General features: G+C 51.7%; 1 protein-coding gene across 2 annotated transcripts in view; it reads right to left on the reverse strand.

The window, feature by feature from the left end:
- Positions 1–15,824, reverse strand: part of COG6 (component of oligomeric golgi complex 6) — a 1,358,763-nt gene that overhangs the window by 378,646 nt on the left and 964,293 nt on the right. For both annotated transcript variants that reach the window (XM_069639705.1, XM_069639707.1), the window contains exon 16: positions 432–539. In XM_069639705.1, coding sequence (XP_069495806.1) covers positions 432–539 — 108 coding nt within the window. The remainder of the gene's footprint in view (positions 1–431; positions 540–15,824) is intronic.

Genomic DNA, 15,824 nt, shown 5'->3' on the forward strand with positions numbered 1-15,824 from the left:
TTTCCAGGAGAATAGGGATCAGAGAGGGCACCGTTAGAGATACAAGAAATAACGACACCTGAATGACCACACCTGCCCGAGGTCAAACCTTATTGGCCAGGCGTGATGATGTATTTATCAAGTGTTTGTTGTCATTCACCAGCTTGATTTGTTGAGTTACAAAAAAGAATGTACAGTTAACTGGAAAAAAAACATTTGGAAAATCTACTGATGTCACCCAACACTTAAAACTCCCCTCCATAAAGAAATACCAGGTATTTTATTATCGAACTATCAGCTACAAGTTTTTCGCTTTCATTTTTCTGGCACAAAAAGACAATTGAGAAAATGATGATTTGAAGAAATATTTCACAGCTATGTATGGTCATGGCCATGGTCTTAGTCAACTTTGTTCATTTTCGTAGTCCCCCCTTCTTCAAATGAAAGCTCACCTGTTCAGGTCTGTGTTGCTGCACAGTGCTGTAGATGTAACTCAGTCCTGCTCTTGTTAACACGTAGGAGGCCTGTTCATTAATAAGGGTATCCAAATGTGCCTCTATCTAAATGGCAAAAGAAGACAGTCATCAGCCAAATGCAGCAATGGTTTTTCTTATTTCACCTGCATCGCCAATGTAATGCAACACATGTAGCCTGCATTAGGAATTTTGCTTTGTTTAAAATATTTTTACTTTAAATCACTGATACATAAAATGTATATGTAGAGCACAAGACCACGGCTTGGTTAGCACTGACTACAAACGAATAAGCTTACGGCATTAAGAGGCAGCATGTTACTGAACCACGCCCTGGCTCCAATGCCCTGCATGGTCCCAGCTGCCTTCACTAGACTATTGATGGACTGCGATTCAGTTGCAGGATGAGGAACAAGTTACTTACCTGTAACTGTTGTTCTCCAGCATGGGTCTGGCATGGATTCACATGCTCATGAATATTCCCCGTCGTCAGGCTGGGAATCCTCGGTAAAGAAAAAACCAGTATCAGTTTCGTTTCTGATCTGTCTTTCGTAGTAATAACCAATCACTGGTCTCTGCGTCATACTGACCACAGCCAATGACTGCCCTCTACCTAAGCACCGCCTCTGGCAGCCATCTTCAGATTTGGAAGCACGTGAAGTGGCAGTATGACCAAGTGAAGAGCCGCAGAGGGGTAGGCGGGAGGGTTCGCATGTGAATCCATGCCAGACCCATGCTGGAGAACAACAGTTACAGGTAAGTAACTTGTTCCTTCTCCAGCATGGGGTCTGGCATGGATTCACATGCTCATGAATAAAGAATACATAGCAGTACACACATGCACAACCACGGGAGGTGGCAAAGGCTCAACATTAAGCATCACATAAACTCAACATTAAGCATCTTACCTCCTCACCAGGCTCACCTCAGGCGAACAGGTTGCGCAGCACTGCTTGGCCGACCCTGGACTCCTCCCTGGAATCCCGGTCGACGCAGTAGAATTTCGTGAAGGTGTGCGTCGACCTCCACGTAGCAGCCCTGCATATGTCCAGCAGGGGCACACCAGATAGGAACGCCGTGGTAGCTGCGATCGCTCTGGTGGAATGGGCTCTCGGACGGCCAGGCAGCGGTCGGTTTGCCAACCGGTGACAGCACATGATACAGCCGGAGAGCCATCTGGAGATGGAAGCCTTCGAGAGAGCCTTCCCCTGATTGACAGGTCCAAAGTTCACAAAGAGTTGTGACGTCTTCCGAAAACCCTTCGTGCGGTCCACGTAGAACTTCAGCGCTCTAGCTACATCCAGCGAGTGCAAAGTCCTCTCAGCCGGCGACGAAGGCGATGGGAAAAACACAGGTAACACCAAGGGTTCGTTGAGATGGAAGTCCGACGGTACCTTGGGCATGAAGGAGGGGTGCGTCCTGAGCACTACCCTCGTGTCGTGGAAAGTCAAGTACGGGGCCTTGCAGGAAAGGGCCTGGATCTCTCCCACTCGTCGTGCGGAGGTGATGGCCACAAGAAAAGCTGTTTTCCACGATAGAAACTTCAACGGGGCCGAGTGCAGAGGCTCGAACGGAGGTCCCATGAGCTTGGTCAGCACCACGTTGAGCTCCCACGCCGGGGCCGGAGCCTTCACCGGCGGGAACGATCTGAACAGTCCCTTCATGAACTCTTTCACCAGACGATGAGACCACAAGGACGTCCGGCCCGTGGTTCTGGTGTATCGGGAGATCGCAGCAAGATGAATCTTGATGGACGCGTGTGCCAGACCAGCTTTGGCCAGCGTCAGCAGGTACGGCAGTACTTGGGGAGCAGTAATCCGTAGAGGGTTAATCTTCTGTGCGTGGCACCAGACAGAGAACCTCTTCCATTTGTGTCCGTAGCATTTAAGAGTCGAGGACGCCCTGGCCTTTGCAAGAACCTCTCTGCAATCGGCCGGTATGTCGTATCCTCCAAACTCTAGCGCTGCAGGAGCCAGGCCTGCAAGTTCAGCGACTTCGGGTCGTGGTGGAGGATGGCGCCTCCTTCCCTGGAGAGTAGATCTGTGTCCGCCGGCAGCTTGATCGGCGGGGACGCTGACAAGTCCAGAAGGTCCGGGAACCATATCTGCCTCGGCCACGCAGGTGCGATGAGGATCATCCTGCACCGTGACCTCTTGAGCTGGTTGATGAGCCGGATTAGCAGAGGCAAGGGAGGGAACGCGTAGAGGAACAGGCCCTCCCAGGGGAACGAGAAAGCATCGCCCATGCTCCTCGTCTGGGGAAACCTGCTGGCGAACCTCCGGCACTTGGTGTTCGTCGCCGTCGCGAACAGGTCGATCTGGGGTGTGCCCCACCGTCGGAAGAGGCGATCCACCAGATCCTGCCGTAGCTCCCACTCGTGGCACGAGCGCAGCTCCCTGCTGAGTGAGTCGGCGATGGTGTTTTTTATCCCTGCCAGATGAAACGGCACCAGAAAAATCCCTTGGGCGACGGCCCAATGCCACAGGTCCTGCGCCTCCTTGGACAGCGCCGGGGACCTGGTTCCGCCCTGTTTCCTGATGTAAAACATGGTGGTGGTGTTGTCGGTGAAGATCCTCACCACCTTGCCCTTGAGGGACGGAAGGAAGGACCTGAGGGCCCAAAACACTGCACGGAGCTCCAGGACGTTGATATGTAGGGACTTCTCCGTCGGGAGCCAGAGTCCCCTTGCGTGCAGATTTTCGGTGTGCGCTCCCCACCCTTCCAGGGAGGCATCCGTGGTCACAGTCTCCTGGTGGGCTGGGGTCTGGAAGTCCATGCCCGCCGTCAGATGCGCGCGGGTGCCCCACCACCGTATCGCTCGTCGGAAACTCTCGTCGAGCTTGATCCTTTCCTCGAAGCTGCCCGTCGTCTGGATCCAGCGCGCATCCAGGAATTCTTGCAACGGGCGCATCCGGAGCCTGCACATGGGAATGAGGTAGATGCAGGAAGACATCATCCCGAGGAGGGACTTGATGGACCTCACTTTGGCCGCGTCGGCCACCAACATCCGTTGCACCTTGCCCAAGATGGTCCTGGTCCTCTCCTCCGACGGGGAGGCCAGAAGGGACACTGTGTCGAGCCTCGCTCCCAGAAACAGTGCGACTTGCGCGGGCACCAGGTGGGATTTGGCGTAGTTCACGGAGAATCCCAGGTCCGTGAGGAGTTGGACGGTCCTTGCCGTGTGGACCACGGCGAGCTCCCTCGTCTTGGCGCGGATGAGCCAGTCGTCCAGGTAGGGGTAGACGTGAATCCCCTCGCGGCGCAGCTGCGCCGCCACCGGTGCAAGGCACTTGGTGAATACCCTGGGTGCCGACCGTAGTCCGAAGGGAAGGGCTTTGAACTGGTAATGACGCCCTTGGACCACGAATCTGAGGAATTTGCGGTGCCCCTTTAGGATGGGAATGTGGAAGTAGGCATCCTCCAAATCCAACGACGATAGGAAGTCTCCTTCCTCCAGCTGACCCAGGACGTGCTGGAGGGTGACCATCCGGAACTTCTGCGCCTTGATGAACTTGTTCAGACGTCGCAGGTCTAGGATGGGGCGCCATCCTCCCGTCTTCTTCTTCACGAGGAAGTATCTCGAGTAGACTCCGGAGCCCCGAAGCCTCTTTGGGACGAGTTCGATGGCGCCCTTTCTGAGCATCGCCTTTACCTCCAGGAGAAGTTGAGGGACGTGAAGTTCTTTCCTGGCCACGGGGGGGACGCGCGGGCACCTTCTTTGAAACTCGAGCGCGTGGCCCCGGGCCAGGGCGTCCAGCACCCAACGGTCGGTGGAGATGGACTCCCACACGCTGACGAAGCCCGCCAGCCGGCCTCCCACCGGGGTGCTTCGGTGGGGGCCCGACCCCACGGCCGGTTCAATCCTGCTTGGACGCGGCCTTGCCGCCTTGACCTCCTTGGCGACGACGGCGGGGTCCGCTAGACTTGCCTCGTCCTCTGTAGGCCTCTTGCGACGACGAGCGGGCCGCTTGACGGTAGGAAGCGAAACCGCCGCCGGAACCTTTGGAGGCGCCCTTGCCTCCGCCGCTCCGAAAGGGCGTCCGTCGTTGCAGGACTCCAAGGGCCCGGGCCGTCTCCGTATCCGCCTTGATGGCCTGAAGGGAATCGTCCACTGTCTTCCCAAACAGGTTGTTCCCGTCGAAGGGCATGTCCAGGACTCTGGTCTGGACGTCCTGCCGGAAGTCCGTAGCTTTGAGCCATCCACGACGTCGAAGGCAAACGCCGTTGCCCAGCTGGCGGAACCCAGTGTCGGCGATGTCCGTCGCCACGGTGATGGCGTGGTCCGAGGCCACCTCACCTTCCTGCAGGATCTCAAGGGCCTCCGCCCTCTTGTCGTCCGGCAGAAAATCCAGCAGGGGAGCCATCTTGTACCAGAGCTCCCTGTCGTAGCGGGCCACGATAGCCAAGGCGTTGGCCGCTTTAATCGTCGTCGCTGCCGACGAGATGACTCTACGCCCCATAGTATCCAATTTCTTTCCCTCGCCGTCCGGCGGGGAAGTCGATGTGGAGGCCGCACCCCCCCCCGCTTTCTTCCTGGCTGCCGCGGAGACGACGGAGTCCGGGGTAGGCTGCGCCCGGAGGCATAGGGGGGCCGTGTCCGGGACCCGGTACTTTTTCTCGTACCGGTCTCTTCTAGCTGGCGTCGTGGAAGGGTTCTTGAGGAGGGAAAGGCCCTCATCCCAAATGTCGTCCAACAGAGGCACTGCGAGGACCGTCTTCCTCTTGGCCTCGCGCCGCTGATAAAGGAAGCCTTCCTTTTTCTTCTCCTCAGGGCAGAGTTGGAAAAGCTCGGAAGCCCTGGAGATCATGGAGTGGAAAGATCCGATCTCGTCGGGCGGAGAGGCCCTGGTGGGAGGCGACGACGGAAAATCCTCGTCGTATGCCTCGTCGTCCGTACCCGTCGCTGCCGTGTCAGTCCCCGTATCATCCCCTCGGGTGGACGGGGAGGAGGGCTGGAAGGGGCGCGACGGTTGAAAAGGAGGTGGTGGATGGATCCTTCTTTTCTTGGTAGGGGGAACACCAGAAGGTCCCGGTTCTGGATCCCCCGACGGGAGAGGTTCCTCCGTCGGTAACGGTAGCCTCGTCCTTATCTCGGAGCATAAGGACTGTATGGCCAACAAAATGGCCGCCGAGTTGTCTTGCGGCGCTGGCAGAGGGGAATCCGACGGGCGAGCAGGGGCCCCGTCGGTATCCTCGACGATGTCGTCGTCGTCACCTGCGTCGGGGTCCATTCCGACGGGCTGGCCTTCTTCCACGCCTAGGCCGTGGCTTAAGACCTCGATCAGCTCCTCTTCTGAGGTTGAGGCCGACTCTACGACGACGCCCTGCCCCCCTTCTTCTTCCCCACGGGGGGTTTCACGGGGGTCCTATCGATGGGCACAAAGGAAGACTCCCTCCGAGGAGGCAGGGAGATTCTGGGCCCTGAGGTCGCCACCACTGGTGCAGCCACCACAGGCTGAGCCAGGGCCGCCGCGACCGTTTCGATAGAGGGCTTGGTCGGATGGATCAAGGCCTTCACCACCTTAGGTGCGCTCACCGCCTTATCCTTGAGGGAGGGGGCACTGCCACGCTCCTCCTCTGCCTTAGAGCTCGACCGGGGCCTCTCCAGGAGCTTCGCCGGGTGCTCGGCCTTCCTCTTACCCGACCCAGAGCGTTGGCTCGTGGTTGATGGTGCCGGGGAGGGTGCGCCCTGCCTGGCGCCCGTAGAGCCCGACCGTTCGGCGCTCCCGGTGCCAGCGGACTCGCGGTGCTTGGCCTTATGTTGGGCCCCCGTCGCCGGGGCGCCCTCAAAGGTCTTAGAAGACCGCTCGGATTTCTTCTTCTTCTCGCCAGACGGGCTCTTACCCTCCAGCCAGTTGGCGAGACGTTGATGGCGGTCCTTCATGGTCCGTTCCGACATGTTGCCGCAAAACGCACAGTCCTTCTCCACGTGCGTCTTGTCCTCATGAAGGCAGTAAAGGCAGAAAGAGTGTTCGTCCTCCTTGAAGACGTTCTGCAGCTGGCATCCAGGGCAGACCCTGAACAGCTTTCCGGGCGTCGAGCTTCCCTTCTCCTGGGCCATCTCCGAGACCGGGCCTGAGAAGCTTTTGGAGTCCTCCGAAGTGTAGCTCGACGAAATCTTCACCCTTGAGGGGCACAGATGAATCCGACACGGGTCCCCGTTGATCGTATGTAGAATCGGTGGAGCTTGAGGCTCTTTTGACCGAAAGAATCTAAGTTTTTTGTAAAAAGCGCGAAAAAATAGCACTAACGCTCGAGAGCAATAGCACGAGGATCCCAACACATGAACGTGCGGTAAAAATCTGAAGATGGCTGCCAGAGGCGGTGCTTAGGTAGAGGGCAGTCATTGGCTGTGGTCAGTATGACGCAGAGACCAGTGATTGGTTATTACTACGAAAGACAGATCAGAAACGAAACTGATACTGGTTTTTTCTTTACCGAGGATTCCCAGCCTGACGACGGGGAATATTCATGAGCATGTGAATCCATGCCAGACCCCATGCTGGAGAAGGGGGGGATCCTCACCATGGGGGGGTCATATGGGAAAAGTAAAGCAGGTACTCATACTTATTCCTTCATCCAATCTCCTTTACTCCCATTCTCATGGAAAGCACCTGTGGCGGGTCAGAAGAAGGACGCGTGGACAATTATGACATTTCAAAAAAAGATTTATTAAAGAAGAATAAGGCCTCTCTTTCCCTATCTCTATCTGGGACTTCCCCACTTATGGAAAAAATTAAGGGGCACATCAGTCATCAGGAAAAGTCCAAAATGTATTTATGTATTTATTGTATGCTTGTTAGGCACTTATACAGCAAATAAATTCTGTTTCAAAGCGCCCACAGGGCAACATGGGATTACAGTACAATAAAAATACAAAAAATACAGTGGGGGAAGGGGCGGCCAAACTTACTGTGCCTTGTGAGTATTCAGAACGTGCAAGTGCAGCAAGGAAGAGGGCAGTGGGGTAGGTGATGGGGTGTCCCTGCTCAAAGGTGAGCCGCAGATGAAATGCATGGTATGCTAACTGCTATACGGCCAGGAGCCGCATTGGGTGGAAAAGTGTGATTCTCCAGTACAGAGGGTGTGCCAAGACAAGTGCTGAAAGTGGACAGAAGCTGGGGAGATTGGGTATGAATGGTCAGGGGCCCCTGAGGATGCATAAGGGTTGAAGAGACCAATCACAGCAACTGTGAGATTAGCTTTCCGAACATAAGCAGGCCCTGCTCAAGAAGCAGAGGGAGGGGTAGGCTGTTCCAAAGGAGGGATCCAGCTGAGGAAAGCTAACTACCTCCTGCTCTATGCTTAGCGAAACACTTTACACACAGAGAGTTGGAGCAGAAGGAACATAGAGGTCTAGAAGGAGAGTATTTTGTAAGAGAGAGCTGCAGAGTATGTGGTCCCTGGCCCCAGACAGCCTTGTAGATGATGCAGAGGGATTGGAATTTGATCTGTGCAGCAAACGGGAACCAGTGGAGACGTTTTAGGGCAGGAGAGATGCAGTCCCTGGGCTTAAGGCCTAGGATAAGTCTTGGTGCTCTATTCTGGATTAGCTGAAGGGGTCGCAGAGTGGAAGAAGGTAGATTGAGGAGGAGGCTGTTGCAATAGTCAAGCCTAGAGAGAACCAGGGCTCAGGAAACATTGTGCTTCTGGGGGAAAGTGAGAAATGGGAGAATTCCTTTGAGAAGGAAGAGTTGAAAGTGGGACTTCTTAGCAATGTCCTGTGTGTGAGGGGGAACGACAGCGAGGAGTCAAGGATGACTCCGAGGTTTCTGGCTCCAGAAGGAGGAGCAGGGGGAGAGCCCACGGTGGGAGGCCAGAGAGAAAGGAAAAAGGAGGGAGCAGGGGTCCATATTGGAATGATCTCCATTTTGCTGGCATTGAGTCAGAGATTGTTGAAAGTGCACCAGGCCTGGATGGCAGATAGGCAGTCAGGGATGAAGGAAGGTCCGAGTGAGTATGGCAGCCCCTCCCCGACCTCCATATCGAAGGAACGATGGAAGAGCATCATTCATGGAGCCTTTCCCCTTCCCACCGCTGTACCATGGAAGTAAAAGGTGGTATTCGCTCAGACAACCGTACCAACCTAATCGTGAGGTAATCAGAGAACAGGTGGGTGTTCAGAATCAAGAAGAACTGAACCTGGTTTGACTAGGTAGGTGAAGCAAGTGGTATCCTCATTGAAGCTGACAAACATAAATGCAGTAGACATGAAGCAAACATACATCCACCATGAAGCTATGTAAACAATAGGTCAAACTGCACTTAGACAAAGAATATGCTTTGTACTCAATAGTTTAGAAAACATACACCCTATACGTTAAAAGGCAAGACGCATGAGAAATGCACATAAATGTAAAAGGAGCAACGAGAATGAGTAGCTATATAAAACAAAATGGACGGCAAGGCCACAGTCAAGTGAATGAGAGGCACATGGGGACGCAAAGCCCGGAAGCAGTACAGAACTGCTGAATTAGCTAAATTCACTGGGCCAAGCAACACAGAAGCCAGTTGATCAACCCATGCCAGTGAGACAGTGGAAAGGGGAGTTTGTGGCGGCACTGAGGTGAGCAGAAGATAATGCCCAAGGGCAAAAACATTTCTCTTAGATTAAGTCCAGGAAAAACTAAACGAAATACCAGATAATCATTAATTGGGAGATAATATTGAAGGACCAAGTCTCTAGAGGACAAAAAAGGTAAAAACACCCATAACCAAATGGATAAAAATCCCAGTAAAAGGCGAGCAGAATGATTCAAAATGTTTTCTAGCCACACGCAACCTAGAGTTGAAAACAGTGTCTAGTCATTAAGGCAAGATACAGGAATGCACCTGCAAGAAACTTCTTAAAAGTTCTCAGAACTACGCTACGGGAAAAGGTTAAGTTCAAAGCTGAAAGCCCTGGCTCATGGCCTAGAGAATTAGAGATGCTTTGTAATTGGGAAAATGGCCTTCTACCAGTACAGTAATTCATGTGTTGATGCCCAGTAAGTAATCAAGGCTGGTAAAGTACATGTCAACCAATCCTTAGCCTCAATTCACAATATCTCAGAAGTAAATGCACTGGCCAATCCAGAGGTAAAGAGATGACATATATTCTCTATTATCAATTTGGAGGTGGTCCCAGGTGGAGCCATTAGATAAAGTATAACCAATGAAATGGCTAACCCCTATAGCTTCCAAATGTATACAATTCCCTTAACCAATCCCTGTACCTCGTAGGTTTTTGTAACCAAGATTGCTACGTGATGTCAATGATGATTAATTTTCTGTTTTTAAACCATTGTCATGCTCAAAAAAGCGGAGAGCTCTGAGGATTTGTTACTTACAGCTGTCCCTGAACAGGCCTTTGTCATTTACTTTGACTCTTCCATTTATTGGGTCTGGGATTTCCCAGCCTACCTGATCTGCTCAAAGGCTTGGTTTTCCCACCCCTCCATTACATATGGTAGCAGGCTGGATGGTTGGCCAGGACCCCCGGAATTGTTGTCCCGTTGCAAGCATGAAGATAGAGATGACCCGCGGAGACCAGAATAATCACACGTGAGTAAAAGACGGTTGTCAGGAGCCCCCTTGGAGAAAATCCTGCCCGATTCCTGCGCAAGGCGAGTGGCTGATTGGGGGAAGAACAATACTGGGGACCTCGGCCGATCCGCTTAATGTAAGTATAGAGCATTGACATGACAAAGGACGTTTTGTTTTTGCTGTTTTATATATGAGAGAGATTGAAAAAGTGAATAGCCTAGGACAAGGACTCTGGAAGATCTGATAGAAAATCCTGGTACGGGGTATTGAGCATTGATTATTGGTTACCTCTGGTAAGGACTAGGGAAGACCCTTGATAAACCCCAGTGGTGGGGTGAATAAAATATAGGAGGTTACCTTGCTAGGAGAGGGAAGACTGCTGTGAATTTGGGGGATTGTATATTGTTGTGTTGTTATGTGGGGTGCACCCATATGTGTAAAGATTTGAGGCCAGCAGAGAAGGTGAAAAGTGGGTTAAAATGGAAAAATGTGACTTTGTGGCTTGGTGGTTTATATTCTAGAGTGTGGAGTTTTGGTTTGGATCCAAGGACAGGAGGTTTTTGGCAGGAGCAGCGTTTGAGGACAGGCCTGAATTGGTGGTGTTGTAGCTGGAAGGCGTGAGGAAAGGCACAGAATGATGTCAACATTGAGGATAACAGTGGTGATAAAAGAGAGTGAAGAGAACGTGGGGACGGGGAGGAAAAAGTGAAAAGGGGCTCTTTACGGTAAGTATTGGCAGTCAAGAGCACGACGTGCAATAATGGGAGGAGACGCCCCTCTTGTGCATTTGTGCAAGACTTTACCAAGGTCCACGGACAAAATCCAAAAGTACCATGCTCAGTGGGTCAGGGTGACAGTAGATAATATGTTCTTGCCCTGGCCCCAAGAGGGCTGTCTGTCGAAAGCAGTATTGCAACACATGACAACATACTTACATGCTGCATATAAGGCAAAATAATTGCATAAGAGATTTGCCATTTTAGAGTTATGGAAGATGTTCATGGATGAAGTGGAAGAGCTGCCCCAAAAAGTTTTGATGCTTAACCAACAGAAAAGTAGAGGGCACAGCGCCCTCAGCTCCACCTCCCACTCCCCAGAACATCGATCTGCTGAATGAAGGTCAGGAATTCTACCGACTCCAAGAGTTAAAAGCCATGGCAGGGTATACTAACCCCATATACGCGCCATCCGCTTATAGCAATGAAAATGTCTGTGATGGAGCTAAATTAAGCACCCAAAGGAATTTGCCCATGTGCAATGAATACAGTGAGCATTGCGAGTTGCAGGTGAGGTTAACCAAGGGAGAGCAAGGAACCCAGAGACAAAAAGGCCAGCTAAAAGACCAGGGGGAAGCAGTGATGACATCAAATGAATGGCTGGGAGGACAGATATTAAACGGGACGGAAGAAACGTGGAAGACCTGAAGCATGAACATGGGAAAGCTAAGAGACGTAGGGAAAAGGAGGAATCAGAGGGACAGCAGAGAAGGAAGTTGGAAGAGGAAGAAAGTGAATGGGGCAAAATAATGAAGGAAGTGGAAGAAAGGGAGAGACATGGTAAGGTGAACCAAGAAAGAGGGAAGAAACGACAGGAAGGAATAATGAGGGAAGTAGAAGAAAGAAAAAAGGAAAGGGGGGGAGAAGACAGACCCTGAGAAAGCAACAGGAAGTAGAATAAAAGAAAGCAAAGGAGATAGAAGAAGAAAATGAAAGGCAGGTAGTGGAGAGAAAGATGGCAGAAAGAAGTGCAAAGGCGTGTTAAGGAGCGCACACTTCAATGGAAGTTGAAAAACAGGAACGGGCGGAAGAGAGAAGGTTAGAAGGCGCACTCAAGAGGGTGAAGACATAATGAGCATCATACTCTTTCAGATGAAGATGAGGGAGCGGCCCTATGCAGGAGGATTGGTAACCTATAAAGAAGCATAAGCGACAATGTGGACGCCCGTAGGTTGAAAAGGAGTGTAGTTGGACCTCCATCGAGAGAGCCGAGTCCACTGGAACAGGCGCTGAAAGGAATATATGATGCACATAATCCAAAGTGACTAGACTTTGTCCTCTCTAGGCTCAAAGAAAGTGATGACAATTGTGGGACGTTATGTTCTGATTAAGAGAGGTATGGAAGTGATCATGAGGAAGTGAATCCAGACAGGGAAATAGAGTGGCCAGATTAAGTAGAACCAGAGGGAGAGGCAGTTAAACCCAAGGTGTAGCCCAAGCAGACAAAGGAACAATTGCATATTATAGAAGAAATAACCCCCTATGCAAATAGATTAAGGACACTGCCAGGATGTAGGAAAGTGAGCATGACAGGCACATTTACCAAAACAAAGAGTTTTTTCTGAACACTGAGACAATGCAGGAGTGACAGTTCCCATTATTATTATTAATCAGAAACCTAAGATCATCTAACAAAGGCCTCCTCCAAACTATTCCAGCTAAAAAGCGAACGGTCTCGGCAAGGCCTTCTCAGGCAGAAGCATCCTTAAATGGAATGAACTACCTGTGGCATTGAAATTAGAAACAAACTACATACAATTCAGAAAGAAACTAAAGACCTTGCTATTCAAATAAATACCCGACCAGACCACAAACTCTAGCACCACACAGAACTGACTCCTATTTGTGATTTTCTTTGTCCAGTCTTCTGTCCATACATGTCCTGTCTTACTGGAACGCGCTCTGATGCCTGCGGGCTTTAGCGCTATACAAACAAAAACATAAATAAATAAAATAAAAATAGAGAAGGGAGGAGAGGAGCCGGTTGGGCGTGGCTAACTGGCCATGGAATAGGACGTGCTGCGTGAGGAGCTCCTGATGATCCGACTCTATTTTTGCCAAAGTTACCTGCTGAAACTGCAACGAGCGCCTAGAACTTTGAGGATCAGGCGTCGGAAGCCGCATGCCAGGTGAAGCTCGTTGGAGAAGTTCATAGTCCCCGAGAATCGTGAGATATACATGTTTTTGTCGGTGCGACTGTGTGGCCGCTTCGGCACCAAGATGGTGGCTAACAAGGGAGAGGCCTCTGAGAAGAAACGAAACTGATTCTACGGAACTGCGGGACACGGCTGCGGTAAATTGCCTGGAGGAATAATACAATAGAGAGATATGTTGGAGTGCTCGAACTAGCACCATGAGAGCGCCCGGCCTGGCATACGCTAATGGAGCCTCGGCGATCTGACCGCAGGAGGATATAACATTGGACGCTTGGGTGACGAGGCCTACGGAAATTGAATGCGGAGTGTGAGGCCATAGCCCATCCGCAAGACAATCCGAAGTGCCATCTTGAATGCGAGTTAGGAGACCTGGAAGCCGGGCCATGGTCGGACCGAGGTCAGTGCAACAGCAGCACTAAGGCGGAGGCGTACAGGAGTGGAGGGAAGCGCCATGTCGGCGAAAGGGTTGAGAGTCAAGACCAAGCAACCCACGATGGAGACTTTCACGAAAACGCAACGGACCCCCTCAACATCGGTGCAGAGCAGGGTCGTGACCCCTGCGGAGAATGCCACCGAAGGGGACAAGCACCAGATCCTAGAGGCTATAACGGGACTAAGTGCTAAATGGGACCTGGCAATGGCGGACCTACGCACAGCTCTAGAGAATAAGATCGATGCCGTAGGTACAGAACTCACCCTGCTAGGTCAAGATGTTAGGGCACTTGCAGAAAGGACCAGTGGTCTGGAAAGTGGGGTAAAGATTAACACCGATGTTAGCACGAGCAATGCGAAGGAGATCCATGTCTTAAAACAACAGGTTGCCAACCTGGAAAATCGTACGGAAGAGGCGGAAGGAAGGGCGAGGAGAGACAACATTCGCGTGGTTGGCCTTCTGGAGGGAGAAGAAGGCCAAGACCCCACAAACTACATTGAAAACATGATCCTACAAGGGATCGGAGCCGGGAATCTTTCACAGGGATTCACGGTGGAGAGGGCGCACCGCGCCCTAATGAGGAAACCCCGGCCAGTGGCCCCGCCAAGACCGATCATCGCGAGGATCCTGAATTACAGGGACAGAGAAAAGATCCTCGAATATCTTCGTAAGGGCGGCACGATAGAGAGAGCATCCACCAACATCACAGCATACCCGGACTACACGATACTGGTGCAGAGGCAGAGATACAGTTACGTAGCCGTCAAAAGGAGGCTGAGGGCAGCAGGAATCAAATACATGCTTCTGTATCCGGCACGATTGAAAGTGCTACATAAGAATAAAGCGCTATTTTTTGATACCCCCGAGGATGTTGTCACGTGGCTAGACCTGCAGGGCTGCCCAGAACAAGAAGCGGATCGTGACCGGCAGGATCATACCGAATGAAGACTTAGTAAGGAGGAGGACCCTGATGGTATAGAGAAACTAACTAACTGTACTTTGTACGCAATCTGAGCCTGGTGCTCGATTTGGACTGGAATATAGTGAGTGTAACTGTAATTGGTAACGGTTTGGCAATTGTATGCGTAATGTTTATTGAAAGGAGCAACAGAGCGCGGACGACCTACCCCAATAGATAATTAGTTTCAGCAGCCATTAGGGCGGCTTTACCCTACTGAGCCCTGAGTAGAAGCTCGCGCTAGGCAGGGCTAGATGTGAGGGTGCCTGAGATCCAGGAATGGAGCTGGGCAACGGTCTGGGAGGGTATTGTTGGGGGAGGGGTGTGTGGGAAGAAGGTTGGGGGATGGGAAGTTGAGTGTGTGTGTGTGTGTGTGGTTATGGGGAGTTTAAGTTCTGTTTCGAGCCCATTTGGAGGAATCAGTATGTTGTACTTGCGGCGCATGAAGGGGCGTAATCGACGGAGGATCGGGAGGGTGCTTATTAACGACCTATGGGGGACCTCAGGATAATAATGTGGAATGTCAGGGGCCTTAACAGCTACCTGAAAAGAAACAAAATCATGATGTATCTGAAAAGGCAGAAAATAGACATCGCATTACTACAGGAGACGTACTTGACGCGAGAGAAGTTGGACCTAGTTAAGAGAAAGTGGAGAGGGACCTTAGTGGGTTCGCCATACTCTGCATATGCCTGGGGGGTGTTAATCTGGGTGGCACCGCATGTCCCGTTCAAATCGATACAAGAGGTGGTTGAAATGGATGGAAGGATGGCTATACTGCGGGGGCTGGTGGAGAGCAGGGAGGTATGCATAATAAACACGTATGCCCCCAACCAAAACACTGCAGCATATTTCAGAACCCTGTGTACCAATCTTAGTACGTGTATAGGGAGCGCGGTGATCTGGGGTGGGGACTTTAATTGTGTGTTGGATCCTGTGGTGGACAGATCAGACGACAGGGTGAGTAAGCCTAGCCCAGCGGCGAGAGCGTTGCAGATGCTGCTAACTGATTTTGGCTTTACAGATGCGTGGAGGGTGAAACATCCCACTGAGAGGCAATACTCGCACTATTCAGCCCCGCACCAACTGCACACTAGGCTCGATTACGTCTTTGCTACAGCAGATGTGATGTCTGAGATTACTCAAATCGAATATAAGGCCAGGGTCCTCGGATCATTCGCCCCTGATCCTTGGATGGCAATATTGCCCCCCGAGGGCGAAGATCCCTAACATGGCGCCTCCGAGCGGAGGCGCTCAAAGATCCAGTTTTTAGAGAAGATATAAGGGAAGAGATTACTAACTTCTTTGAAGAGAATACTGGGAGAGTTGATTCTGCGGGCACACTATGGGAAGCTTTTAAGGTGGTGATGCAGGGGGCGGCCATTGCTAAGTTAAGAGGGTTACAGGGTGGGGTCTTGGCTGACCTGCAGAGGGCGGAAACTGAGCTAGAAACAGCATTGAAGAGCGATGACGTAGACACGGAGCTGGTACTCCAACTACAGCAACAATGTGCAGGGCATTGGG

This window comes from Ambystoma mexicanum, chromosome 7q (assembly GCF_040938575.1).
Source record: "Ambystoma mexicanum isolate Mex_15411 chromosome 7q, UKY_AmexF1_1, whole genome shotgun sequence".
Lineage (NCBI taxonomy): Eukaryota > Metazoa > Chordata > Amphibia > Caudata > Ambystomatidae > Ambystoma > Ambystoma mexicanum.